Here is a 25,276-nt window from a genome sequence, read left to right as displayed (position 1 = left end):
TAATCTTGAGTTATACACAAGGGTTGGTTCATGTAGCAAATATGTTTGAACCACCAAATGAGAGTCGCCTTAATATAATGAAATTTGACAGCCTCCCATTGGGGATTGTACCTAGACACAGTAGTGTGACACAAGATTTCAAGCACGATAATTAAAATAATTCAAATAAGGATATGAAACCTGCTCTGTGCTAGAAAATTTTCTGGTATAGCTGCATTATTCAAGATAATGACAAGGTTTAATTTTTTTTAATTTAATGGCTGCCGGTGGTGTTCTTGAAAAAGTCCTTCATTTCATTTCTGTGGCACTGAGCAAAGAAGAATTCTTGCCTATGATGGGACTGGAAATATTTTGACTCTAGTAGGAGCAGCTCGATTGTACAGGCTTTGGCTGGAATCTTTCAGGAAGAAAAATCTGGTACTAAAGAAAAAAATCACACGGAAGTTGATTAAGAATTCAACTGAGTTGCAAAAAAAATTCATATGCTAGATCTATAAAGTGAAAGAAAAATGTTCAAATATGACACTTGCATAAGGATAGTTCTAAAGAAACAGGTGATAGAGCTGTCTGGAAATGGTACTCAGGTGGGCAGAAAAAAAGTGATAGCATGGGTCTAAAAAAAAAAAACCCAAATAAACATTTTGTCTTTTATTACTTTCCGGCCATCACAAACAAGATGGGGCATTTTAAACAAGGCGGTTAAGGAAATATGTCCACGTATTCTCTTGTTTCTTCAAGAGAGAAGAATCTAGAATGAGTTTGTCCCTTGTAATAAATTGAAAGGCAAAAGTTGGCACTGGAAAGTTGGACCAGAAATCATGTCCTAAGAGGCTTTCCAAAATGAAATGACAGCCAATGATGATGTAACACATCAGAAATAAGTAAGAAAAATGAAGAATTATGGGAATGACATGAGAAACAAAACAGAAATAAATCTGCAGGACTCCATAAGACTCTGCAAGTTCAAAATGGCCAAAAAGATTGAAAAAAAATGAGGTACTAATACATACACAGAATCCAATTCTTGGTTGGTGTATATTGATTTCAGTGTTCCTAAGCCAATTTATAGCAGCTGATGACCTAGTGTAGGCTGTGTAATTCATCATTAATGACAGATGAAAGGCTGAATGACTGTCCATTACTATATCTATTACGAGGAGACTGAGACTGAGCCCAGGACCAGAAAAGCCTAAAGATCAGAAAGCTAAGCACAAGAAATAAGAAAAACAGATGGGAGAAATACATGAGTAATTAAAAATAAAAAATACAGCCAGGGTATAAAGTTTGTGTAGACAAGTGCACGGGTCATCCCGGTCCAAGTGGGGATACAGCTTCTGAAAACAACACCCGTATGTCCCTCATTTGTTATCAATCCCAATCACCACAGGAACAGGAAACCAGACATTAAGTTACCACTTTTCCTTTCCTTCTCTTAATTCTTTCCTCCTGACCTCTGCTAGCAACTGAGGACTATTTGAAAGCCATACAAGTCTCAAAGATGAGCAAATCCCCACCAAAATCATTTGCTTGAATGTCACATGTAAATCACGTCCTTTCACTTGCCTGTTTCTTTGAGCAGTTCAACAAATACTACGATTTGGGGAGGTTGTCTCCTCCTGCCTTTCTAGAAGACTACCACAGTGAGCCAGACAAGGAGCTCCGCTTGGGACTGAAATATTAAAAATCAAAGGAAAAGAAACAAAGGAGAATTCAGAGGAGTTAATCTGGCAGATCAACTTTAACTGTCCTTTCCATGTATTTAATTCCTCTTCCATAAGCTATTCTGCACCAGTGCACGATTCTCTCCCATCTTACGTTAAGTACCACAGGATCGTGTGTGCACAGGCACATTCCTGCAAACCAGACCCCAGGGATGGATTTATTTTTAACCACCGATGCTCAGGCCTGCAGCTACCCAGGAGAGTAAGGAAGATGCAGGATGCTCTCTGAGTTGCCTTCATTTCTCCTACCTGCTTTAGTTTCTCCTGTCCAAGAGCTATTTTTAGAAGGCAAAATAACAGTAATCTGACCACTTTTTCTGAATCTTCTAGAAACAGATTTCTCTCTAAGCAGGTTTCCAGCCATCCCCAGGAAAAGGGGAAGTGGAGGACAAAGACGCCTGCTCTCTGCACAGAAACCCCCTATGGAGGCAAGGCTTCCTTCAGGCAGCACAATATTCAAAACTCATGAGTTCTGAATTTCCCTCCTACATTGAAGTCTGAGAAAACACATGCTCCGTTGGCAGGAGGCAAGCCACCGCCATCCAGAGAGAGCACAACCAGTGGCAATGAGGGCTGCAGCACTGGCTCCCAAACACAGCCACTGCTCGTGGAAAGGATGCCTTTGGTGGCTGGCAGGTCTCTAGATGGTGGTTAACCAGGAGTTAAATTGGCACCGTATTCCACAGCAACACAAGATTTGAGAACTCTCAACAAAATTAACACAGAGACGCTTGAAGGGGAGAACTTGCCTTCTAATATGCCTGCGTAACAGATAGAAAACTAGGTTTCCTAGTGAGATGTGAAAATTATAATTAATAATAAAATATACTGGCGCTATTTGTGTTCATTTATTGTATTTTATCAGCCCAGTAACTCATTTTATTTCAAGTGGTTTTGATTTTTTCAGCAAATTATTTGTGATCTGGGGCCTAAATAGAGTAGAGATATACAACTCCCTGATTTTCACTTATGCAAATGTCCTTGTCAGACTTCTAGCAACAACGAGGAGCATAACATGACTTCCATTTGAGCTTGTTTTATAGAGTGGTGTAAAGTAGCTTTAGCACAAATAAAACTCAGGCTCTTTCATGAAAGGGGGACTCTTCTCATTGTAAAATTAAGGAGCTGTATAAACTCCTCATGGGACTTCCATTTGAGAATTATTTAATCTGAAAAGTGGTCCAGCCAATTAAATGGTTTCTGCTGAATATTTTACAAAGTGCTGCAAAGAACAGTAATTAGTTACAAATAAGTCTGTTTCTTGCTAATACAGATGCCACTGTGCCGATGCTTTCAGAAACCATTCTGCCTGCAGTTTTTCCTCCTCACCTTGGTTCCAGAAAGATGCTTGGCAGGGAATGTATGAGCTCAGCTAAGGGAGAAGCTAAAGGACTCCCAGTCCTTGGATATTTTCCAATACAGATCCAAGTATCGCACCAGACCTTGGATATTTTCTCTCTCTTCCAGGCTGTATAAGACAGCTTAGATCTGATTACAAACACCAAAGCCAAACTGCTTGTTTCTGGCCATAACCCTGCCAGAAACACCTTCCTGGTGGTGCTGCACCTTTCCAGCCCCAGTGGTCCCCTTCCTCCCTGTGTGGGTGCTGGTCCCCAACAGCCTCCTCCAGCATCAGGTGCAGTGTGTTTGTGGGAGCTAAGTACAGGTGGAAATGGAAGATGGTGGCTTTCCACTTTAATTTGCTGATTCTCAGGAGCCAATTTCAGGCACATGGTATCAGGTTAGGAGTGGCAGACAGAACAAGACAGTCTTATGGCAAAAAAAACCTGAGTGATATGTCATTCAGAGATAGAACAGTCAAGAAAACAGGTACAAGTCATGGTAATTGCATTAACATTAACATGTTTTCTATAGTGTAGGTCTATCTATCAAGAAGGACACAGAGCATTCAGAACAAACACTTCTGGAGAACAATAAAGCACAGACTATCGTAGGGGCTCAAAGCGGAGAAAATGGAGGAAGAACAGATCTTGCACATTTAATTAACCTTTCCTGCCACAACGAGGATGTCAAACAACTTTCATGTCACTGATATGCTAACAAAGGAAAAAATAAACATTGATACAAGAATGAAATACAACAGAAGTCAACCTTTCCTGACAACTTCCAGGAGCACTGAAAGAAGTTGACAACGCAGGCAGGGCCGGGTTATCTGCAGCAAGCAGGCAAATTTGAATTTCATTTTCTTTTTCTTCTCTATTTTTTTTTATACTATGCACACAGGCAGATAACTGGGTTTAAAAGAGTGCCACTGTTAGAGCTAGATTTTAATCTCCAGGGCCGTGCTGTGACAGAGCGTATCCCTGCGCAATACCATGCAGAAGCCCAAGCCCCATGTCCCACATCCCCGAGCAGCAGCCCCTACCCCACCAAGCCAGCTCCTACAGCTCTGCCAGCACTGCTGTTGTGTTTCAGTGACAACACAGTACTTCTCAGCATTAAAAAGAAAAGCGATTACAGGAAAATAGCTGTCATTCAGTCTCAACTATTCATATGAAATGCTTACAGCAAGTTGCCTTCCTTAAAAAATTTCACTGCCACGTGAAACTCAAAAGCCTAGCCTATAGAAAACAGAAAAACCCAGTCCTTTTCAATGCTAAATGGCTGCCACATACAGGCTGTCCTTGAAAGCTGAGCATGTACAGACTAGCAACTCACCATCCTGAAGAGAAGCCTGATTTTTTAGTGTATAATGGTTAAAAGCAGAAATTAGCACAGGCTGACACCCCTCAGTAAGGAACCCCTCTGCTTACACTATGAAAAGGAGATGTAAAGATGGGTCCCAACATTACAAACACCAGAGAGAGGATGACACTGTTCTTCCCGTGAAACCGTGCTGAAAAGACGCCTGAAAATTGACACAAGTCATGGCAGCAGCTTTTTTGAATGGTCTGCTGTCCATCAGGAATGAGATCCAGACTGGGTTACTCACTAAATCAATTAGATGATAATCCAACATTTGCTATGGTAGGAATCTACCGAAGGCCTGTTTTACTTCAGCCTTGGCCATGAGTTAAGTCAAACTGTAGAAATGATGAGACACCCTTTACTGTCCACACGGGAAAAATCGGGAGAAACACGACCAAATCCAGAAATCATAAAATCCTTTAACAAGAAGAGAGATGGCGGAATCTCCTTCTGCGGAGATATTCAATCTCGTCTGGATGCCTACCAGCACAACCTATCGTAAGGAACCTGCTGTAGCAGGGGGTCGGACTCGATGATCTCCTGAGGTCCCTTCCAACCCCTGCGATTCCGTGAATCACCCCCCAGTTCTTCACTTAACACAAAAGATTTTGATTTTTCTTGCTACTGAACACTTTTTAAACGTCTCATTTTGTTTCAGTCAATTGTAAAAGAAGAAATGTTCATGTGAAAGCTCAAAAATACCAGATTTCAAAACAAAACAGATCTTTAGGAAATATTCCAACTAAAAAAATTCCCAAGTCTGATAGGAGCAGGTGTTGAAAGCCTTTAGGTGGACCTGATTCTGCAGGCGCTGACATGGTTAAGCCCCGCTTTCCAGGCTGGGCAACCACTTTGATGACCCCTGCTGCAAGCAGTCTTTAACTGGTAATACACAATTAACATTTATTAACACAAGCTGGGGATTCCCCCTTGTGCGGGGCGACACACACAATAAATTACAAGCTGTAAGCACCACCACGCTCCACCCGAATCCCTGCTCAGCACTCCCAACCATGGCAAGGGAGATGAATCCTTCTCAAGTTCTCTGTGTGTGCTACCAGGCCGATGTCCTCCCAGCAGCGCGGGTTTGTTTTCCAGCAGCTCTGATTCTCAATCAGCATGTGCTATTCAGACAGGTTCTAGTTCAAATTACACCCTTTTCAAGATGTGCTGTTCATAAATTAGTCATTTTAAAAACCCGCCCCCCCCCACAAAATGACTTTCTCTCAAAATATTTACTGCATATCGCAGCTGATACAATAAAATCCCCTAAAAGCAGGCAATCTGCTTACCATAAAATGTCAGCTGTCCTCGTGCCACGTTTTTCCCTCTCACATTTTCAGCGACACACTCATAGAGCCCAGCATCTTCTTGCTGAAAATTCGGGATCTCCAGAAGCCCATTCGATCTGTGTCTCCTGGCTTTTCTGGGGATCTGTTTCCCATCTGCTCTCCTCCAGCTGATTGTAGGAACGGGGCTAAATGAGAAAAATAAAGCAAATAAGATCTGCAGTGAAAGCTACGGGTCTTGTCCTGCTAACCTCTCGTCTGACCAACTTGAAACTGCTTCATGTTTGAGGATGATGAAGACACGGTCAGTCCTGGCATCTGGAGTGATCTTATGATGGGCTGCATGTATACACTTTGTAGATCAGTGGCGTACTGCTCACATAACCTTAAAAGCAGGAGACTGACTGTTATAAAAACGCTGTTTTGACAAAACTGAAATTGGGTTTCTGCTGTGACAACACATCCATTTTCTCATCAATCCCACATTTTCATTTTGGAAGCGCTGCTACTATTTACATTGGGAAAAATAGGCGGGCTTTCGGTCTAGCATAAGCCCTCAGAACTGAAGATGCACAAGCCTATCTGTACAAAACACGTTACACTTTTTGGTGAGCAAAGTCCCTGCACCCCAAGCACTCTGTAACGAGTGCTGCGGACAGCGAGGGATCAGCAGACCCCGCAGACTGCACTGCACGCTGCAGCCAAAGGAGCAGCGAAGGATCACAACTTACTTTCCCAGGGCAAAGCACTCCAGTTTCACCGCTGTTCCTTTTGCAGACGGAACCGTTTCTGGGAACTGCACTTCTATTTTCGGCTCGTACTCCCCCATCACCCCTGTGAACATAAAAGAGCGGCTCAGGCTGGGCTGAGGTTTGCCAATAAATTCACAAGTGTTCCTGTGCTACTGCAGAGCTCTTCTCTACATCATTACTTGCCCAATTAATCCATTCATTTTAAACACGGCCTGTTTCTAACAGCCGTGCAGTGTGGGCTCTCTTCCCATTTACTGCCAGAGGAAAATCTGAACCAGTGCTGCACACCATCTGCCACAGATTAACATTTCTTCATGGCTGCATTACTTTTTGCTTTTGAATATTCGGGGTTTTTGCAGGTAACTCGTGACATAAAGAAAGCAATAGTAAGGGAGCTTCACCACCTTCTAGAAAACGAAATGCGGAACAAATAGCCATTAGGAAAAGTTTTAAGGGCGCTGGAGCTAATCAAAGCTTCTATTAACTTCAAGGGTTCAGAAGCACAGAGATCATATACTCCTTGGGTAATTTCTTTATTTTTACCGCCCCGGTAAATCACATATTGTGGCAACCTCTTCATGAAATTGCGTTTGAAAATTTGTGCACATAAAAAGGCCATTACACTCAAGACAGATCGCTACGGTTCTAGTCACTGTACCACCTTCAAGCCGGTACATATAATTTCCCCAGGGGTGATTATCAGCTAATTGATGGCTGCTCGGGGCGGTGACAGGCTGAGATAGCCCCAGGTTGCCCAAGCATGGCAGGGCAGTGATGGGCTGTGGTTGTGGCAATGCCTCCTCTCTCCCTGTGTTGCGAAGAGGTAGCACGAGGTACCTTTGGGCTCTTCTTTTTCACATATAAAACAGTTTAAAGCTGAAAATGCTCGCTCTGAGGCCTACATCGAGTGTCCCCTTACTCGCTGACCTGTGCATTCATTCCATGTTGTGGTTCACTACCAGGTTACATCAGCATTCTTCAACCCTTTCCTTCCACGTAAGTCCTGCTGCTACGTTGCACAAAGAGCAGCTGCTGCACAGAGTCAGCCATCCAAATGAAACAGATTTGTTAAAGATACGAATGCTGTCCCTGTACACGTGCCCAGGCCAGCACACAGAGCAGGAAGCACACGAGTCTGCCTGCGCTCCAGCATTTACAGATTACACAAAAAGGAATTACGGAGCACAATCCCCATCAGCTCACTGAACATTAACAGAGCGGGCCTGAAGGGCTGGGAGAGCCTAGTGCTATGAAGGCAAAGGAAAAGTTTCTCTGCTCTCCTGATTGTGATTTACCAAATGCTGCCTAAATTCCTCTGCACTCCAAACTAAATAATTGCTGGGAGAGCTCCAGGCAGGACAAGGAGCAGCCATTGCCCAGCTGTTCCCTCGGACAGGGCTGCGTGAGCGAATGTTTGCAAACAACACAGCTCCTTTGCTGGTATTAAAATTTACTGAGATCTTTTCCCCAAAGAGCATTTCCATGTTCTGCAGTGCCACCAATCTGGCAGAGGAAGAACCGTGGAGGCTGGGGTTGGCATCCCACAACAGATGCACAATTCTGTGCTAGCTTGGCCAGATGCAGCCAGGCTCCTCACTGCCTTGCACTGCTCGGTGAGGACCTCCTTGAGGAACCAACCACCTCCAACCACCATCCTCTCCAAGAAGAGCTCCCTGGTGCCCTGTCTCAGGGAGAAGGCAGCACCCCAAGCCCATCATGGGGCTCCACTGACAATGAGCTGAGGGGTGGGAGGCACCTGGAAGGACAAAGACCATGGGAGATGCTCACAGGAGCAGTCTGCTTGCCTACGCTTAATCCAGTCCCTAAAAAGCAAAAGCAATGAGAGCAATTCTTTCTTCTTCTCTCCTAAAGCAGTAATTCGGCCCCCTTATGCAAAGTAGGCTGTAGAGTATCATTCGACACTAACGGGCTATTTAGGAAATTAAGGCACAATGCATTATTAATACATTATTCACCTGACAGATCAGGCAATGAGGAAGGGGAGGGAAAGAAAACTGCTTTTTTTTTTTGCCTTCTCTTTCTTCGTTGTTCAAATTGCCTTACCTTGGAAAGCTGTGACCCTGAGGGGACACAGCCGAGGCAAACTGCAGAAGGTGCCAGGGCTGTAGGGCAGACCCCATCCCTTCTCTTACAGTGAGGAACTCAGCAGTTGAACAGCGTTACTGCAAACACTGCCCACCTCAAGACCAGCACCTGCACAAACCACCAGGCTCCCACCACAGCCCCGTCCACCCCTCTATGGACACCTGGCATGCAGCAAGCTCTGCCTTCTCTGCCTTAAAGGTAAACACTGGTGCACTGGAGATACCTCGATACCACACCCACGCTCCTTTTCACACACACACAGTCCTTATTTTTTCCTGCTGTTCCTGGGCGAGTTAACATCTGACTTAGCACGGCAGGTGGAAAGAATAAGGGAGAAAATAAAAGACTAAAATAGAGCCTGGGTTTGTAGCTTGGAGGGTGTTTTCAGTGTCATGACACATCAGATGCTGCACGCGTTTGCAGTTCAGAGGATTTCATATTTTTCTCCCAGTTTCAAGGCTTAAAAACGCGCTTTTGGATGAAAGTCCCAGGAATTCAGAAGCAAACTCATTTGTCTGAGGATATGCATTTCCTGACAACACCTGTGAAATGTTAAAGTTTAATTGGCCCATACAGCTGCTGCTGACGGTAATTTTATTCCAGGTCTATTGCAGCTCTTTTCCACTATTACTGTTTTAATTTTGATGTAAAAACCCAAAGTGCATTTTAAAGAGAAGAAGTGGAGCACTGCAGAAGGGCTGCTGCGGCACTGGGACTGCAGCAGAGAGGTGCCAGGCAATGGCACGGCACTCCCAAGTCCTCGTTCTGCCTCAGCTGCACCAAGAGCTGTGCTCCTGGTGGACACCCTCCTTCGGGCTTTGGGGTCACTCCCAGCATTTGGGTGCCATATGCATTTGGCTCTTTATTATATTGCCCAGCAAGGAAATAGTGCAGCGAGCCATTTCTGTGCCGTGGGAGGCAGCCAGCTACAGCCAGGACAGATGGAGGGCCAGGAGATGGGTGCACAGCTGAGCAGCCCACACCTCTGCTCTCCTCACCACACGGTGTCTTAAACCAGTGCCATTTCCAAACACCTTTAACTGGCCACTCCCAAAGCCTTGTGTGGGATGGCGCGAGCACTTTTCGGGGGGACGAACTTCAAACCATAAATACGCAGTTTTGGGGACTGCTGCACTTCTGTGATATTGTACTTATCCTTCCCACGGAAAGCTTTTATCCACCAAGCATCCTCACCGTCAGATATCCATCCAGCTATAGGAAACTGTTTATTAAATGGGAGTGATTCCACGCATTTGTGGGAGGGAATTTTTAAGAGGAACAGGTGAAAACCCATTCTTTTCCCAGTACCTGCTGCACTTTGTCCACTGTATCTACCCCCATGAGATCACACGTGTTGTTGGGAACACAGCTTGGACTACCAGAGACCTGGCATGGTGTGCTCCACCGCCCTTCCTTGAGCCCTCTGGGGTATTTGTCTATCCAGGGAGGAAGAGCTTTCTGGGGGTAATGAACAGTGCACACAACAGCAGGAGGGGAGCCTGATTCCTGCACCTCTGATCTAAACAGCTCTGCAGACAACATCAGACCTGCAACTCCAGAGTCCCGCCAGTGAGAACAAGTGAAAGGGAAGCATAAAGGCATAGTGGGGGAATGCAGTCTGCCCATCGGGTCAGGACTCATCCTGTTCTCCTGCATCTTTCCCTTTTGCAGCCCGCGCTTCAGAAGCCTGCTATGGTAAAGCAAGCCGTGCTTTAAAACATGCTGAAAAGCTGTTTTTCTAGGATGATCACATGTAAGTAAAATAACCATGACTAAGATGGCAGGTATTCAGCATACAAAGCCTAACTGACTTGTGGCTGAGTCTAGGAAAATTACTGCCACGCACTGAAGAAGAAAGGTGGAAAAACCTCGGGGTTCAGGCAGTGATCTCAGCCCGGTGAATGCTGCACAGCAGCCCAGGGTGGGCAGCATCTGCTGGGCCGGAGCTGGAGCTTTGGCCACAGAGCAAACACCCAACTATGATTTTTGAGAAAAACTGAAATTTCAGAGATTTTTGTGAAGTCTTTTTGAGAATTCATGGCAGGTATTTCAATACGAAGCCAGTCAGGCAGGAACTCCAACATGTGTAACGCCAGCCTCTTTTGTGCAGGGTTTGCTCGAGGTGGGCAGCAGCCCCAGGCCAGCTTGAGGGTCCCAGCGCTGCAACCCCCTCGGATCCTCCCCTGGAGCTGCCACAGGGACCCACATGGGGGGAGAGGGTCAGTGACTTTAATCCAGGAAGGCATATTAGGCTTATTTTCCCCGTTAAATTCACTAACTGAAATTAAATGGAACTGAAACACTAACTGCTGATGAACCAGCCTCTGAGTGTACTGATTTAATGACATGGTGTTGTAAAGCAAATAACACATATTGCTGGACAGGCCAGACAGGAATACAAAAGATAAACAAGGCACATTTGCCAGTGGCAGCACCATGTGCCTTGTGTTTCACTCATTCCTCTCGCTCCCACATCCCGAGTACCATATGTGATTTCTCTTCTCAAGCAGGACAACGTGTTCCATTCAGATTTTATAGGGTTACTCTACGTGGAATGAAAAACTGAGCCTTGCAGATTTTTAAAATGACGTTTGTGCCCAATACTAATGCACTCCTATTTTAAAACGCACGTTCAACTTTTGATTGCTGTCATCCATGGCTCCACAGACATTACAGCACCTTTGCTGTTTAACTCAGGAATGTATTCCGGAGCTCCTCAGAGGTTCAATTAAAGTTTCATATCTATAATAAACAGCAGAGTGCACATCAAAGGAATCAGAGAACATTCCTGCGAATTACCTCGGGAAGGCAATTGGTCTCTGTAAATAAAGCTGAGTGCGTGCAGAGGAGCGATGCGCTGGGGTAGAGCCCTTGGCGATGCACTTGACAATCAGGATGACTACCAATCATCATAGCATTACCCTCTGCTTCAGAAGCAGAGCAGACACTGAGCTCGGTTTTGACAAATGGAAGCACTTTCCGCTAGGTAAGGCTTGCAAAAAAATCTTGTTCATTTAATACCTACAAAAATTTCTCGTTCGGTACTGAAAATGTTAACATGAGATGAATTTAAATACTCCTCCCTGTCTTTCACGCTGCCTTAGTTTCAGCTGGGATGGAACTGCTTTCCTCAGAGCAGCTGGTATGACGACTCAGGCTGGACTCCAAGGTCTGCGTCTGCTGCCACTTAAACCACTGCATCTGTAGAGGTGTGGTGTAAGGGAGAGCAGAATTGAGGCCCAGAAGAGACCTCACCCTGCCCAGCACAACAGGGGCACTGCTCATCATCCCAGCCCGGCACCCTGCCGCAGGACCTCGGTTATCACAGATGAACAGCAGCAGCTGGCAGCACCACATCCCTGTCCTACACAGGAGGAACTGTTGTGAGACACCGCTAGGTGACAACGGATCTTCTTCTAAAAGAAGTTTCTAAAAATACATTTCTATTTCTGGAATGAATGTCCTAAATGTTAGCCTTTCAACAGACGCTTCAAATTAACATGCAAATTTATTTTTCTTATCTCCTTAGAAATGACTACGATACAAATCAATTGCCTGTATAAATTTAGAAATCCTCTTTTGGTTTCTTTTCTTTTTTTTTTTTTAAGTATTATTCCACAGACTACTAAAAATAGCATTGATTCTGCTGGGAAATACAGCCTGAACTAACAGTTACCGAAACAACAAAGTGCTTTTGTACGCTTTTCGGCTGCATAAATTGAACAAAACTACAGTATATCCAAACTCTAAAATCTATTTTACGAAAGTTCTTCCAACAGTGGAAATAGCAGCCTTGTCCACAGCGTCACAAAACCCAGCAGTTTTAACGATGCTGAACCAAGAGCTGAAGCAGAGGCCTCACAAAGCTCTGTGAAGGGGAAAAATCTCTCCCTTTATTCTAACGTTTTAGGTTATTCCTTAATTTCTGGGTGACAGCCAAAGAAACCTGAACAAGTCCTACCATCGTTCCTGAGGATGAGCGGGGTCGGCGGGCCCAGGACCCGGCTGTTGGTCACCGTGTTCGTCACCACGCACGTGTAGTTGCCCACGTCAGAAGCTTCCACCTTGGCGATGTACAGGTTCCCCGTCTCCTGCGAGACGAAGCGGCGGTTGTCCTGGTGCACGAACGATGGGTACTCATTGAAGATCCAGGCGTAGGTGAGCTCTGGAAGCACAGGGACCATCAGTGACAGCCTGTAACCCTTGGCTGATGCGGGGCTCCATCCCCAACCTCAGCAAGAGCCCAGAAAATGATTTTCACCCTGCTCCCCTCAGGGAACACAGATGCATCATAGCCCATGAAATGATTGAATAGCAAGCATTTTGCAAGGTCTCATCTTTATGGCCAGAAATTTCCCAATGGGACACTTCTGAGCCTGCATGCAGACCTCAATCCTCTAGAAACATTCCTTAGAGCTCTTCCAATCAAGAATACGATGCATTTTACAGGAACTCCACCTCTGTCATGGACATTTCAGCCTTTCTGAATTGTGACATTTTCCCTCTTTCTTAGTTAGCTTTTTCATTTAAAGAGAGTTTGGAGGAGGATCTGCCAAACCATGATATCACACACTGTACATTTTATTCATTAGGAACTTCAGAATCAGCAAAAAATTCCAAACACTAAATTAAGCAGCTGTAATCTTCTATGTGTCTAATTAGAAAATACTCTGCGTTTTGTAAGGCATCTTTAGAAGTTATTTGTGCCATAAGAAATAACAGACACGCTGCAAGTGGTTGCAGTTTATAAGTGAGGTTAATGCAATATAACCCTATTATATTTGCCTAAGACTAATATGCAAACCCACTAGAAATGCATGAAGAACTCAATTGAGTACAAGTTCATTGTAGTTTTCTAAGGCAACAGTAATTACACTAAAAAGCACATTCTTAGTTTAATACTCTAATGAGTCATAACTGTAATTGACCTCCACTACCATTAGGTATTTTGGAAAATATATTCTGCCCTCATGTTCCACTATTTACACACACAAGAGGTTGAATGCAGTTTGTGGGCTTTTATTTATTTATTTTTAACAACAGGATTATAAAGTGCCTTCTTAGACTTTTAGGAAGTTACGATAATTATGTTTATGTGGGAATATCTAATCATCATATTTACACATGTGCATCTAATTATAAGTAACGTCATGCTGATGCCAAGAGGATACTCAGAGCAAACAAGGTAGCACTTCTCAGTTGGCTTATTATTTTCTGCAGGTTGTTCAATTTATTACCTTTTTTTTTTTTTTTAATTTACTTTTGGTGAGGAATTATCGCGTTCCCTCAGAGGCACCCAGTAAGAGCAAATAAACATCCCTGCTCTGGAGCCCACAGAGGCATTTAAAGTTGAGCAAACCTCCACACTGCAGGTATCCTCCACCAAAGCCCCCCAGACTTTGTAACATTTTGCACTGACTGAGAAATAGTGAATCAACCTCATGTTTTTCATAAAAAAACAAGACTGGGAGGGTTTTCCCGGATTAACAATCCCTATCCCACCCTGCCCTTCCTCACGATGTTGCATGCTCCCACTCACAGACAACCCAGAAGCACCAAGGTTTTCGGCTCCTGCTTTTCCAGTGGAAGCTGGTTTTGCTTTAATTGCTTAGAACCCACTAATTTTCAGGTTAAATATTTTTATTACTAGGCTGTATCCATGTGCTTCTGGGCTAAAGACACCTTTAGCTTAAACAGCTTTTGCCTCTTTGGTAGCGAGAGCAATGAAGAGCCCTTCTGCCTTCATTTTCAAGACAGTCATTCCATTCTTAAGAAGGTTGTAGTAGCTTTTCCTAGGCTCTGTTCTAGAATCACAGAACCACCAAGGCTGCAAAAGACCTCTAAGGTCACCCAGTCCAATCATCCACCTGCCACCCGTATTTCCCCACTAAACCACGTCCCTCAGTACCACATCGAAACGCTTCTTGAACACCTCCAGGGACGGTGACTCCAGCACTCCCTGGGCAGCCCTTTCCAGAGCCTGACCGCTCTTTTAGAGAAGAAACTTTTCATCATAGCTGACCTGAACTGACCTGAACCTCCCCTGGCACATTTTGGGGCCATTCCCTCTGGTCCTATCACTAGTTACGTGGGAGAAGAGGCTGACCTCCACCTCACCAGAGGTTAGACTGAAGACTGTAGTTAAAACTCAAGACTTCTAACTAAAGTCTTGAGTATGTGTGCCATTTGAGAAAAGCGAGAGGCTGGAAACCCTGGGTAAGGAAGACACAGGAGAGCAGAAAGCAGATGTAAAGTTGTGTAGGAATAATGAGGTCTGACCAAAGAGAGCACCAACATGGAAATGATCATGGATTCTTCCAACACCAAAGGCACTAAAGGGGACCCATTTCTATAGAGTGGGAACCCTCAAAGCCTCTCCAAAAGGCATCTTCGGTTGTATGGGTTTCACTACATAAAACTAAGGAACTCCAAATTAAAATGCTGGACATAATAAAAATCTGATGTCACAACTCTTCCTTGCTTTCATTAAATCACTGCACAAAGATGGAACTGCCTGAATTACTCAGCCTTACATACTTGGAGCAGTCTATTACTGCTACAGAATACCTAAAACAACTGGATAATTGTCTTGCTAAAATAACACGGGACTGATGGAGTATAAAGCACAGGAAACAAGGCAGACTGGAGTCTCTGTAAGTGCATTTGCTTGTGTGGCAACATATAAATAAATACTGTATCAAACTCACTTTGATTTCCTTGGAGATCCTGGTGCAATATTTATGGCTTTTCAAACTTGATGGATTTCTTTTGATAAGGTTTCAGATACTAATTGCTCTGGAAGTGATAGACAGTTCACATCCCATAGGCAATTTGTAAGAACTGTAAGAACTGTGTAAACAGACACTTAAAATACAGCCTGAGATCGCTCCTGGTGACTGCGGGTGATGGAAACATTTACCAAGTTACAGACACACACTCTTTCAGCACAAAGAACAAATGGTAACAAGCAATTCATGGTTCTAATTACACATTATACTCTATATACTTTAAGAACTTATTACAAACTTCTGCTTTTTAATTTGGGGACGGTTCCATGTAGTTTTGCCTTATTTGCAATGCCTTTCATTTCTCCTTTAAAGCACATTCAAGCTGGTCTCTCAAACAGAAGATTATCTAAAGCTTATCAATCCACATTTGCAATTTCTAGTAACTGCCTAGCCATGCGCCCTGCATCACACACAGGTGTCAGTGAGTCTTTGTTTTTTTCTTAGTGTTTTTTTTCTTTGTTTTTTGTTTTATGTTTAAATTTTCATGGCCTCAAGTTGCACCAGGGGCCGTTCAGATTGAATATTAGGAAGCATTTCTTCTCCAAAGGAGTGGTCTGGCACTGGAATGGGCTGCCCAGGGAGTGGTGGGGTCACTGTCCCTGTAGGTGCTCAAGAAACGTTCAGGTGTTGTATTAAGGGACACGGTTTAGTGGGGAGATATTGGCTGTAGGCGGACAGCTGGACTGGATGATCTTGGAGGTCTTTTCTAGCCTTGGTGATTCTATGATTCTATTTTGTCTTTGTCTTGCTTTTGCTTTTTACGACAAGAAACTCTTTTCTTAATATATATATTTTTTAGTCTTTTCCACAAAGGCAGGACTGCCACTTTAAAAGGTCTCTGAAGCTGTGGTGGGAAAAGCTATTAAAACATCAAGATTATGGTTACCATAAAACTGAATGGAAGAATGAAATTTTGAAATTAGTATTTGCCAAAAAAATGGGAATAATTTATCATTTTTAATAAGAACAGTGTGGCACAATACACTGCCAGTTTTCGTAGGCTTTACTGAAAGTTACAGAGATTAATCCTGTCATTAACAGCTCCTATAATTTATATATTATCACCTACTATGTCACTCTCGAGTCAGACAGGTGGGAACTATTATTCAACGTGAAACAAAAACTCAGCAGCAATTCCTGTAAAGCGTAAAAATTATGTTCCGTTCCACACTGCATGAAACAGATGCAAAATTAAGAAAATGAAGAATCCCTTCCCTGCATAACAGTCCCAAGCAACCCGAACTCTAATGGTAGCAACACGGCATATTAGAACGGCAGTGCATCATTCTGAGATATTTTGAAACGAAAGGTGAGGATCATCCTGCTATGCCATCCCTAATGACAACTGAACTTCAGGTGTGGTGAATACACTCCGAGTTAGGTTTGCACTTGTCTTGATCTCGCTCCATAAGCCAAGCACGGCAGTTAACCACGTGGGATCCCTGCTCTAGGGCTGTGCTCTGCGCAGGGCTGGAGTGGGAACTGCATCTGCTGATAGCGACAGCGTATAAACCTCATAAAAGAATGATTTTTGGAGGACTATTTATAGCTTTTCTTCTGCTTTTGCTCCGATTGCTCGCATTTCTCAGGGTTTACATTTCTCTCAAGTGGTACTAACAGACTGTTTTGATAGTGACAGTAAATTTAGGCAATGATAAAGTGCAACTGATTACCTCACAAATGTCCTGTGAATTCATTTGGTATTCTCATCTTACTAAATTCTGCTGACTGCTTGTAGGGGACATCCCTAACTTCAAATGTCACCGGGATTTGATTGCTTAATCGAAGTCCTTAGCCCCCTGAATAATACAATGAGCTGACAAGGAGGCTTAATGCACTACAGCTGTTTGTATGAGCATGCAGCAGGAAAGAGAAGACAAAGGACGGCCTGGGAAAGATGAATCCTTGGCATTACTTACCATGCACTTGGCTCTACCCAGCCCTCAAAGTTCCTTTCCACCCGTACCTGCTTGTCTGCAACCTCAGTGTCATGCCTGGAGTTTTTGGCAGTTTTTCTCCTTCATGGTTTTATTATAATAGTAGGGATGCATGAATAATGCATTGTACACATTTCTTCTGTGAGCCTAAAGCCTGTTCCATTGCCCTGCCAGCACTTCGGATCAATTTTTTATCTTCTCTTCTTAAATAATTGCTGCGTAATTTCAAGGAATCAACCTGGGTGCAAACACGGCTCGATAGCTCTCCCCTCAGCCCCAGGCTCCCGGGCAGCCAGGTAGCAGCACGGCTTCTGGGCCACAACTGCACATTTTAATAAAAGGAGTAATGAATAATGAACAAGATTAATCTGAAGTTAATAAGATATTTTTGGCTAAACAATCATCTGTACTAAAACTTGACAATGCTGCTACTCAACGGTCAACGACTGGCAAATGAAGACGTGTGCTATCCTTGCAGATAGGGCAGGAAAAAAAACTCCCTTAATATTAATGAATCAGTGTTCAGAATTTGGCTTAGGAAAGTATGAAAACACCACTGGTCAGTTAGGGTCAGTGGTGACATGGTGGCTAAAAAAGAAAGCTGCATCACCTGTAATGGAGTATTTACCCACATTGTTTAAGGAACAGCTACAACCTGACCGAGACCCCTCCTCGTTCCCAGCAGCTTTGTAGAACAAAGTGAAAAGCTCTTATGAGGCACGTTAGGAAGCATCTGCAGGATGACCAGGAGGATGCTTTGCTATTTAGGGGTTTTACTTGAAATTGTGTTAGCATGCGGCAGCTACAGGAAATGACACTGCCACACAACAGCACACTCTTTGAAACCAATCAGACACAAATCCAGAAACAGACAGATCCAAGAGGCTGTAAAGCAGTAAGATAAGGGGGTTAATGTGATGGGAATTGTTATGAAGACATGAAACCGAAGAAGGCGATGGGCAGACAGAGCTCATCTCTCCATCCTGAGGTAACGATCAATCACAACTACAGCATCTCTGAGGATTTGCAAAGCTTTTCCTAAAACCCTCCAACACCGACACAGCAACTTCCCTGCAAGGTCTAGCAGGGCGTAACACACCAGAAGAGAAAGAGGGGATGCTGGAGGTTGCACTCCTGTCATCTCCACACCAACAGCGACAGCAGGCAGTCCCTCTCCCCTTCGAAGCAGTAACTCCTCCTGTGAACTGTGTCCATGTGTGTATTGGCACTGGTTTTTGGTAGCAGGAAAGCTGGGTATACTGCACACATACATGCATGAAAAATGCATGCAGTGGGTGCAATGTCTAATGCCCATTATCAGAGTTTGCCATCCTCTTATTCACAAACAATGGAAATATACAAATTGATGTCACGCTCATTAATGAATCAGAAGCAAGAATGAGGAAAATGTACCGATTGGCCAAGCAAGCTTTGTGCCAGCCTCATCCTCACATCCATTTGCAATGTGTTCAGGGCTGTGCTTGCTTCCTGGCCCCGTGACTCCATGCCCGCTCAGCACGCGGAGCTCCACGTGAGAATAATTAAGAAGGTGAGAGGTCCTCATTACCTGCAGCCCAATCAATAATCACCTGCATCTGCTGCATCTCCATTTGTCAGTATCTAAAATAGTTAAATATTTGATGGCTGCACATAATTGACCTGGCTTATCTCTCGCTAACAGCCTCCAGCCCCAGTCGATGGCTGGCTACACCGCCTGCGTGGCACTGTAAACGTTAATGACTACTGCACCGTGCCATTTGGGATTGTGACAAATTTTTAACTTGAAATTCCCCCAGGGAGAGAAATCAGCAGCAGCCTTTATCTATGACTGAATGGAAAATGTTGCGAAGCAGAGAGTCTTGTGCTACTGTATTTACCACAGCTAAACAAACAAACAAACGTATTTCAAAAAGGCCTGATGGGCAGCGGACACCATCCTGCACCCACAACAATCCAGCATAAAGGGTGACAGGCTTTGGAAGAAACTATGTACTTTTCCGTCTGACAAACCTCACAAACTGTCTTATAGAAATGTACAGCTTAGCCTGGTCTTGCCTGAGAAAAAGAAACCAAAAAGCAAACTCAAACTGCAATTGTCAAAAGAGCTATGCTATTTTTGGGGAACCTTGTTCTGCATTCAACAACAACCAGAGAACCCTGCCCTGGTTTCACACCCCTCAATCACACACATCTGGTTTAACCGTGTTTGGAGCCAGGCTCAGGCCAGCAGTGACCCAGCTGCTCCTGGACCAGACCGTGAGGGAAGGGCCGGCACTCCCAGCCGCCGCGGCCTGCAGGGCTCCGGGCTATGGAGGGAGGCCACTGCCTGCTGAGGAGACTTTCCTGGGGAGGTGTCAGGTCCCAGAATGGAACACTGGCTCCACCAGCACAAAGGTGCACCCAGGGGCAGTCGGGCCAGCTGACTTACGGTGAAATAAAGATTAGAAGAAAATCTTACCGAGCATGCAGCGTGGAGCACCGTGTAACTACACTGAGCCAACCTTAACAAAGGGCAGCAATGCAGAAAGCTCGCACAACCATACTTCTGGAGACCAGGAGTCGCGTGCTTCGTCTCCTCATTTGACACCAGATGATTTCATGGTTTCTCCCACTGAGCAATGTACAGAGCTTTATGACTCTCACTCTGTTTTTAAGCTGATCTCAACGAGGAAATGTAGGTTAAAAAAAAATCCCACAATAATAAGAGCTTGATACGTTCCACAGAGCAGCATCAACACAAAGGAACCAACAAAGCACCTCCGTGATAGACAGAGTCAGGAGCAAAGGGAAAGGAGGGAGAGCTGAAACAAAAGACACAGGGGGCCCAGCTGAAGCTATCAGTTACTTATGGGCAAAAATCAAACGTGAATAAGTATGCTGTAAGCTGAGCATGTGCATAAATGACACACTGCATTTTAATTCTGTACTGTATATCTGCACTGCAAGATTCAATCATTGCTTGTATTTCCCCAGCTTGTTCTACACAGAGTGCTGCACCTTAAGGAATGACTCGCAGATTTAATCCATCAGTTTGTTTTCTGTTTAAAGTCAGAGAGAGTTAGCCTAAAAATCTTCCCTTTTTTGTGCACTTGCTTCAGTAAAGCTAAAGGTCCCTGGGCTTATTTTAAAACATATTTCAATGTGACCTAGTTAATCCTTTAATACCAGCCTTCAGTACCTTTGATCAGCCTCTTACTGTAGCTATAAGAGATTAGATCAAGCCTTTCAAAAAAACAAAGTTGGTTGGGGAGAATTTTGTAACTGCAGTAAATTAATATTACGATCAGCTCCAAGGTTGAAATATTTGGCCGAGCAGTGAGAGTGGGAGTTGAGTCCTTTAGGGGAGATCTCTGCACAGGTATCTCCATACGTAATGCCACGCCACTCCTCCACACGACATAGGAAAAAAGTCTGTTTACACGTGTGATAGACAGTGTTTTGATATACACCAGTTAAAAGCAACATCATGGTTGCACATTTAGACATATGTATCAGACAAGAGAAAATGGTCAAACCAATAACCTGATTTACTTTTCAACTACAGAACAACACCTCAGCAGGAAGGAGTGCAGGACTATTGCATTATGGAGCAGCTGGTGCATTCAGAGATCTGGAAACTCAAATCTGACTGCTGAATTAAGAGATGCAGTGCTGCTGTCGGGGGTTTGCTTTCTGTTATGAGCATCCCAAGGAAGCTGAGAGCAGATCAGACCCCGGCCAACTCCGAGAGCGTGGTGTCAGTGGCCAGTTACAGTGGGGTGTGGGGGGTAAGGGTTGTGGCAAAGTGGTTAGAAGAGCCTGGGAGCTGTCCCCAGAGCTCTAATTTATTTTGCATGGAGATCACAAAACGTTAGGACTTTGGATAAATGCCTATTGACTGAATTCTGTCAGATGACAAGTTTCACTCTTTAGGCAGCCTCTGCTTGCCCTACCCTTTCCAATACCACTTCAATCTTCATTTAGCAGCAATATAACAGGGGAATACACCACGTGACTAGCTTGCAGATTCTCTCTTTTTAAAGATGTCGTGAGCTGTCACTGATAAACAAAAAATCCATTAATGTCACAGTCCTTATTATTTCAGTATTTCCAAGGACTGCACTGGAAAGATGAGTCTCCGCTCTCCTGGTTCTCTGGGGAAGCAGCAGGAGTTACAAGCACCGGCCATCCCACCTGGCTGCCCAGCCCAGGAAAGGGCTGGAAAGCCCCAGAAAGAGGGCAAAACCATAAGGAAATCTGCTGTCTCATTTAAAATTGCATCAGAAAATTACAGAGCCAGAACCTTCCCGGTCAGGAAGTGAAGTAGCTCTGCTGACACCGAAGGTGAATAGATGATGTGTGTCAGATGAAAACTGGGGTCTGAATGCTTGTGTGAAATTCTGTCCTCAGCTGTGACCTATTTTGCAACTTCTGCTCACAAAACCCACTCCTGCTGAAGCAAGGCAGAACACAGGCCAGGTACAGGCAGCAATCACACAGCCAGGTTCCTAGAGAAGCACAAAACCTAAAACATGCTTGGCATTTGTTAATAGAATTACTTCTAATTTCATATGTTACTCAGTTAAAACAATACCTGTACATTCTTTGTGTTGTCAGAAATACCAGCCTTTTATGCAGGCAGAAAATAAGAGTGATGAGTTATCAAAGCACATTTCCCTCTCCCAAATTCAGGAATAATTTATCTTGCTCTCTTACCACTAATTACGTTGATAAACCTGTACACATGCTGAATCAGCAGTTTTAGAGAAAGGATCATGTCAGATTAAATTTAATTTCACCCATTCCTGTCTCCTGAGAAGCTCTTCTTGCTCTTAATAATTTAAACACTGACCGTGGTATAATGTAAAAAATAAATGATGGGAGATGCACTCCGAATGGGAGCTACAATTCTCACTCACTTCTTATTTAAATGAGTTTCATATGCCTGGATCTAAATTTAATGAAACTTTTTTTTCCTGAACTGCAATAATCCTCAGCACCTTCGGTGGCTGGGGGATCCTGCCTCAGAGGCGCATGCTGATGCTGCTCAGAACAGGCAGCTTTGGGGACGTTATTTTCTGGTCACTTAGAGGCTTTAGAGCACAACAGCATACTTGCTTTTAAATGCTGGTATTTTCTGGACGTATAAATTTAACTACTGCATGGGGACATGTGGCCGGTAGTCACTATTAATCAATTTCTCCTCTTAGTAGAGTCAGGTATTTTCAGTGCTGCACTGTTTGCTCTCAAAGCGTATTTGATGGTACCTTACATCTACAAAACTACACGAACCAGGCAACACTTCTAGGTCCAAGACATGCACCAGTTAAGCCAAAGCAACCTTTTTCAGCCTTTTTTTTGTGTTTTGTGATTGCCTTGCACTATTCTCCGCCTCCAACATATCTCCAGTACTCACACTCCAATGACCAGTACCTAAATCCTGTTTCAATTTAGTTTTTTTTTCTCCTGTTCCAGGAAACACACCTGTGAGCTGAGCCTCAGCCAGTGAAGAACAAAATCACACTTCAGCACTGCCCCACCACCACTGCTGGGTGGTTTCAAACATGGCAGAACCACCACTGCTCTGTACTAATGCAAAATACTTCTACCCTTCTTCTGCAGCCACAAGGGACTGCTTTACCTGCTCCTACTTGGGCTTCAACGTTTGCAGCAATCCATGAGGGTTGCTCAATGACCCTGTGGCATTTTGAGAAAGAGTTAAACCAGTGAATCAACACTTGCTACCAGCTTCGCAAATTTTTTGCTTGGTTTCCTGGAGAAATGGAACTTTTACAACCGCATTGCCTATCCGCCTGTGAGATATTCCTCTCTAAATTAACTTCTCACTAATCGGAACCAAATTCAACCAAGCAGCAAAGGTTTATGAAGACATTAAGATAGGAATGAAAGAGGAGAAGCTGTTAATGCCTCAGGAAGGAAGAAGCGGGGGTAGTTTGGCAGTCTCTTTGGCAAAAGGCAAGAGAACAGCCCTGGCCATTTACGTTGTGCAAGAAGTACATCTTTACAAACCTCTGAGCATACTGCACTGGAAGGAACTGCAGGGAAACAAAGACTATTTAGGTTAGTGGGGTGAAGTGGGATGGGGATACAAAACACCTCAGGTCACCCGCCATGCAAGATGTAGGGCAGGAGAAGCACTGTCATCCCGACAAACACAGAAAAGCAATGGCACTTGTTTGATTCGAATTTCCCATTCCTCTAAGGACTTCATCTTAATGGGAACGTGTCATAAGAGAAGGATCCAGCACTGAGAGGCTGATTTAACACTTACGGGAGGAAGCGCTTAGACCCACAGCATCCAGCACTTCTCACTGGCACAGATGCTGCACAGCAGGCAGAGCAGGCCAGCGCTGCTCGGACAGAACAAAATCATCAGCTGCAGTCAGGCAGATGTGAGATGGAAACGTCTTTGTCCTCTATGGCTGTCTGTGATGTCTAGATTTTTTTCTTCCTCATTCCATTCTTTTTTCAAGGCCGTTTCAATACTTTCCGAAGTTTTAATGTAAATTTTGCTTAATGTTGACACTAAGGGTAGCAACGGAGAATATTACCAACATCTCTAACCTGCTTGGAGGGGGAGGCCCCCATACATTGCTCTAATGACAGCACAAAAATGGCTGAAAATCCTACCAGCCGTACTTACAGCCCTAACACTTTCACTGTTTCCAGCCCTCGAAGTGCCCATCATCTCTTAAAAAAAAAAAAAAAAGATAAAAGGAGCAAAAATCTGACCAGAGGCGAAGGCAGGCACTAATCATTTTTCTGCAGAGCACAGAAGTGGTCTTAGCACCACTGTAATCAGTAAAGTGCTTTCTGAAAACATGCCTGGTGTCTACACTTCACTACCTACCGTACAGCATGAAAGGCTGAGATTGAGATGAAATCAGAATTGCCATCTCTTCTGTCAAATGCTAAAATTTCGTTAGTTCTACTTGATTAAGTTGTGCAACAGAACTAAAAGTTCTCTCAGCTACCAGGGGAAAAAAGGCAGGAGAGAGCAGGGAAAACCTGAACACATCCATTATGTGAAAAGATGCGAAAATAACTCTCTGTCAACATTTTGGCTCACAGACAGAGACTACACGGGTGTACTTCCAACAGCAGTAATGGCATTTGAACAACTGAACCTTAATAAATCGCCTCTTCTTTGGGGAGATGGACTTTGAGAAGCACATCCAGAAAACGGGTGCTGCAAAGAGACCGACAGCTTTTCTTTTGGCTTTTGTTTTTGTGCAATAATAATGACAAATACCTTCAAAACCAAGCAGTTCTGTCTAGGGCTTTTCCACAGAAACAAATGATGGCACAGAGGAACCTGGGATTTGGGACCAGAACTGGTGGTGCTGGCAGGGGCCAGGTCCAGGAGCACCAGGAGCTTCTTCAGTGGCCACAAGCAAGTGGGCAGGGGGACAGGGCATCCTGTAGAAATGTCAGCAAGTTTATAGTGCACATCCAAGCACTACAAGCATATTTAAGCCATCTAAAGAAGCTATGAGACAATTTATTTTTCCACAGATTACTGAGATAAATTAAGATGAGCGAGGAAAAGAAGTGATAGGTGTGGTGGTACGGGCTATGAAAGGCAGATCTCAGAATGCCTCTAGAGAATGGAAAGGGAACACAACATTTAAACAACTGAGTAATCCAGAGACACTTTTCCATGTACACTCAGCATTTCCCACCACACTTGGGACATCTGAAATCTTTTATTCTGTGGGATTTTCTCACAAGGGCAGGAAGGCAGATGTCGTGAGACTGTTGTGTATACAGATCTTTCATAAAGATAAAATAAGAAAATCAACGGAAGGGGAAAAAGAAGTGAAGAAAAGCCCCAAAGAAAAACTCATTTATCTTCCCACAGACAGGGACAGGACAGATTTTAGGGCTGGATTTACAAACTTGGTCTTCTGCACCTTTATGGACATGCTATCAATGGTCAAGTGAAACTTGCACACCATTCTATGACTTTTGCTT

General features: G+C 44.0%; 1 protein-coding gene across 8 annotated transcripts in view; it reads right to left on the bottom strand.

The window, feature by feature from the left end:
• CNTN4 (contactin 4) overlaps positions 1–25,276 on the bottom strand; it is a 262,223-nt gene that overhangs the window by 55,672 nt on the left and 181,275 nt on the right. For all 8 annotated transcript variants that reach the window (XM_021409696.1, XM_021409697.1, XM_021409698.1 and 5 more), the window contains 3 exons: positions 12,539–12,742; positions 6,451–6,553; positions 5,723–5,907 (listed from right to left, as the gene is read on the bottom strand). In XM_021409696.1, coding sequence (XP_021265371.1) covers positions 5,723–5,907; positions 6,451–6,553; positions 12,539–12,742 — 492 coding nt within the window. The remainder of the gene's footprint in view (positions 1–5,722; positions 5,908–6,450; positions 6,554–12,538; positions 12,743–25,276) is intronic.

The sequence above is a fragment of the Numida meleagris genome, chromosome 11 (assembly GCF_002078875.1).
Source record: "Numida meleagris isolate 19003 breed g44 Domestic line chromosome 11, NumMel1.0, whole genome shotgun sequence".
In the NCBI taxonomy this organism is placed as follows: Eukaryota; Metazoa; Chordata; class Aves; order Galliformes; family Numididae; genus Numida; species Numida meleagris.
This window is presented reverse-complemented; position numbering and strand designations above follow the sequence as displayed.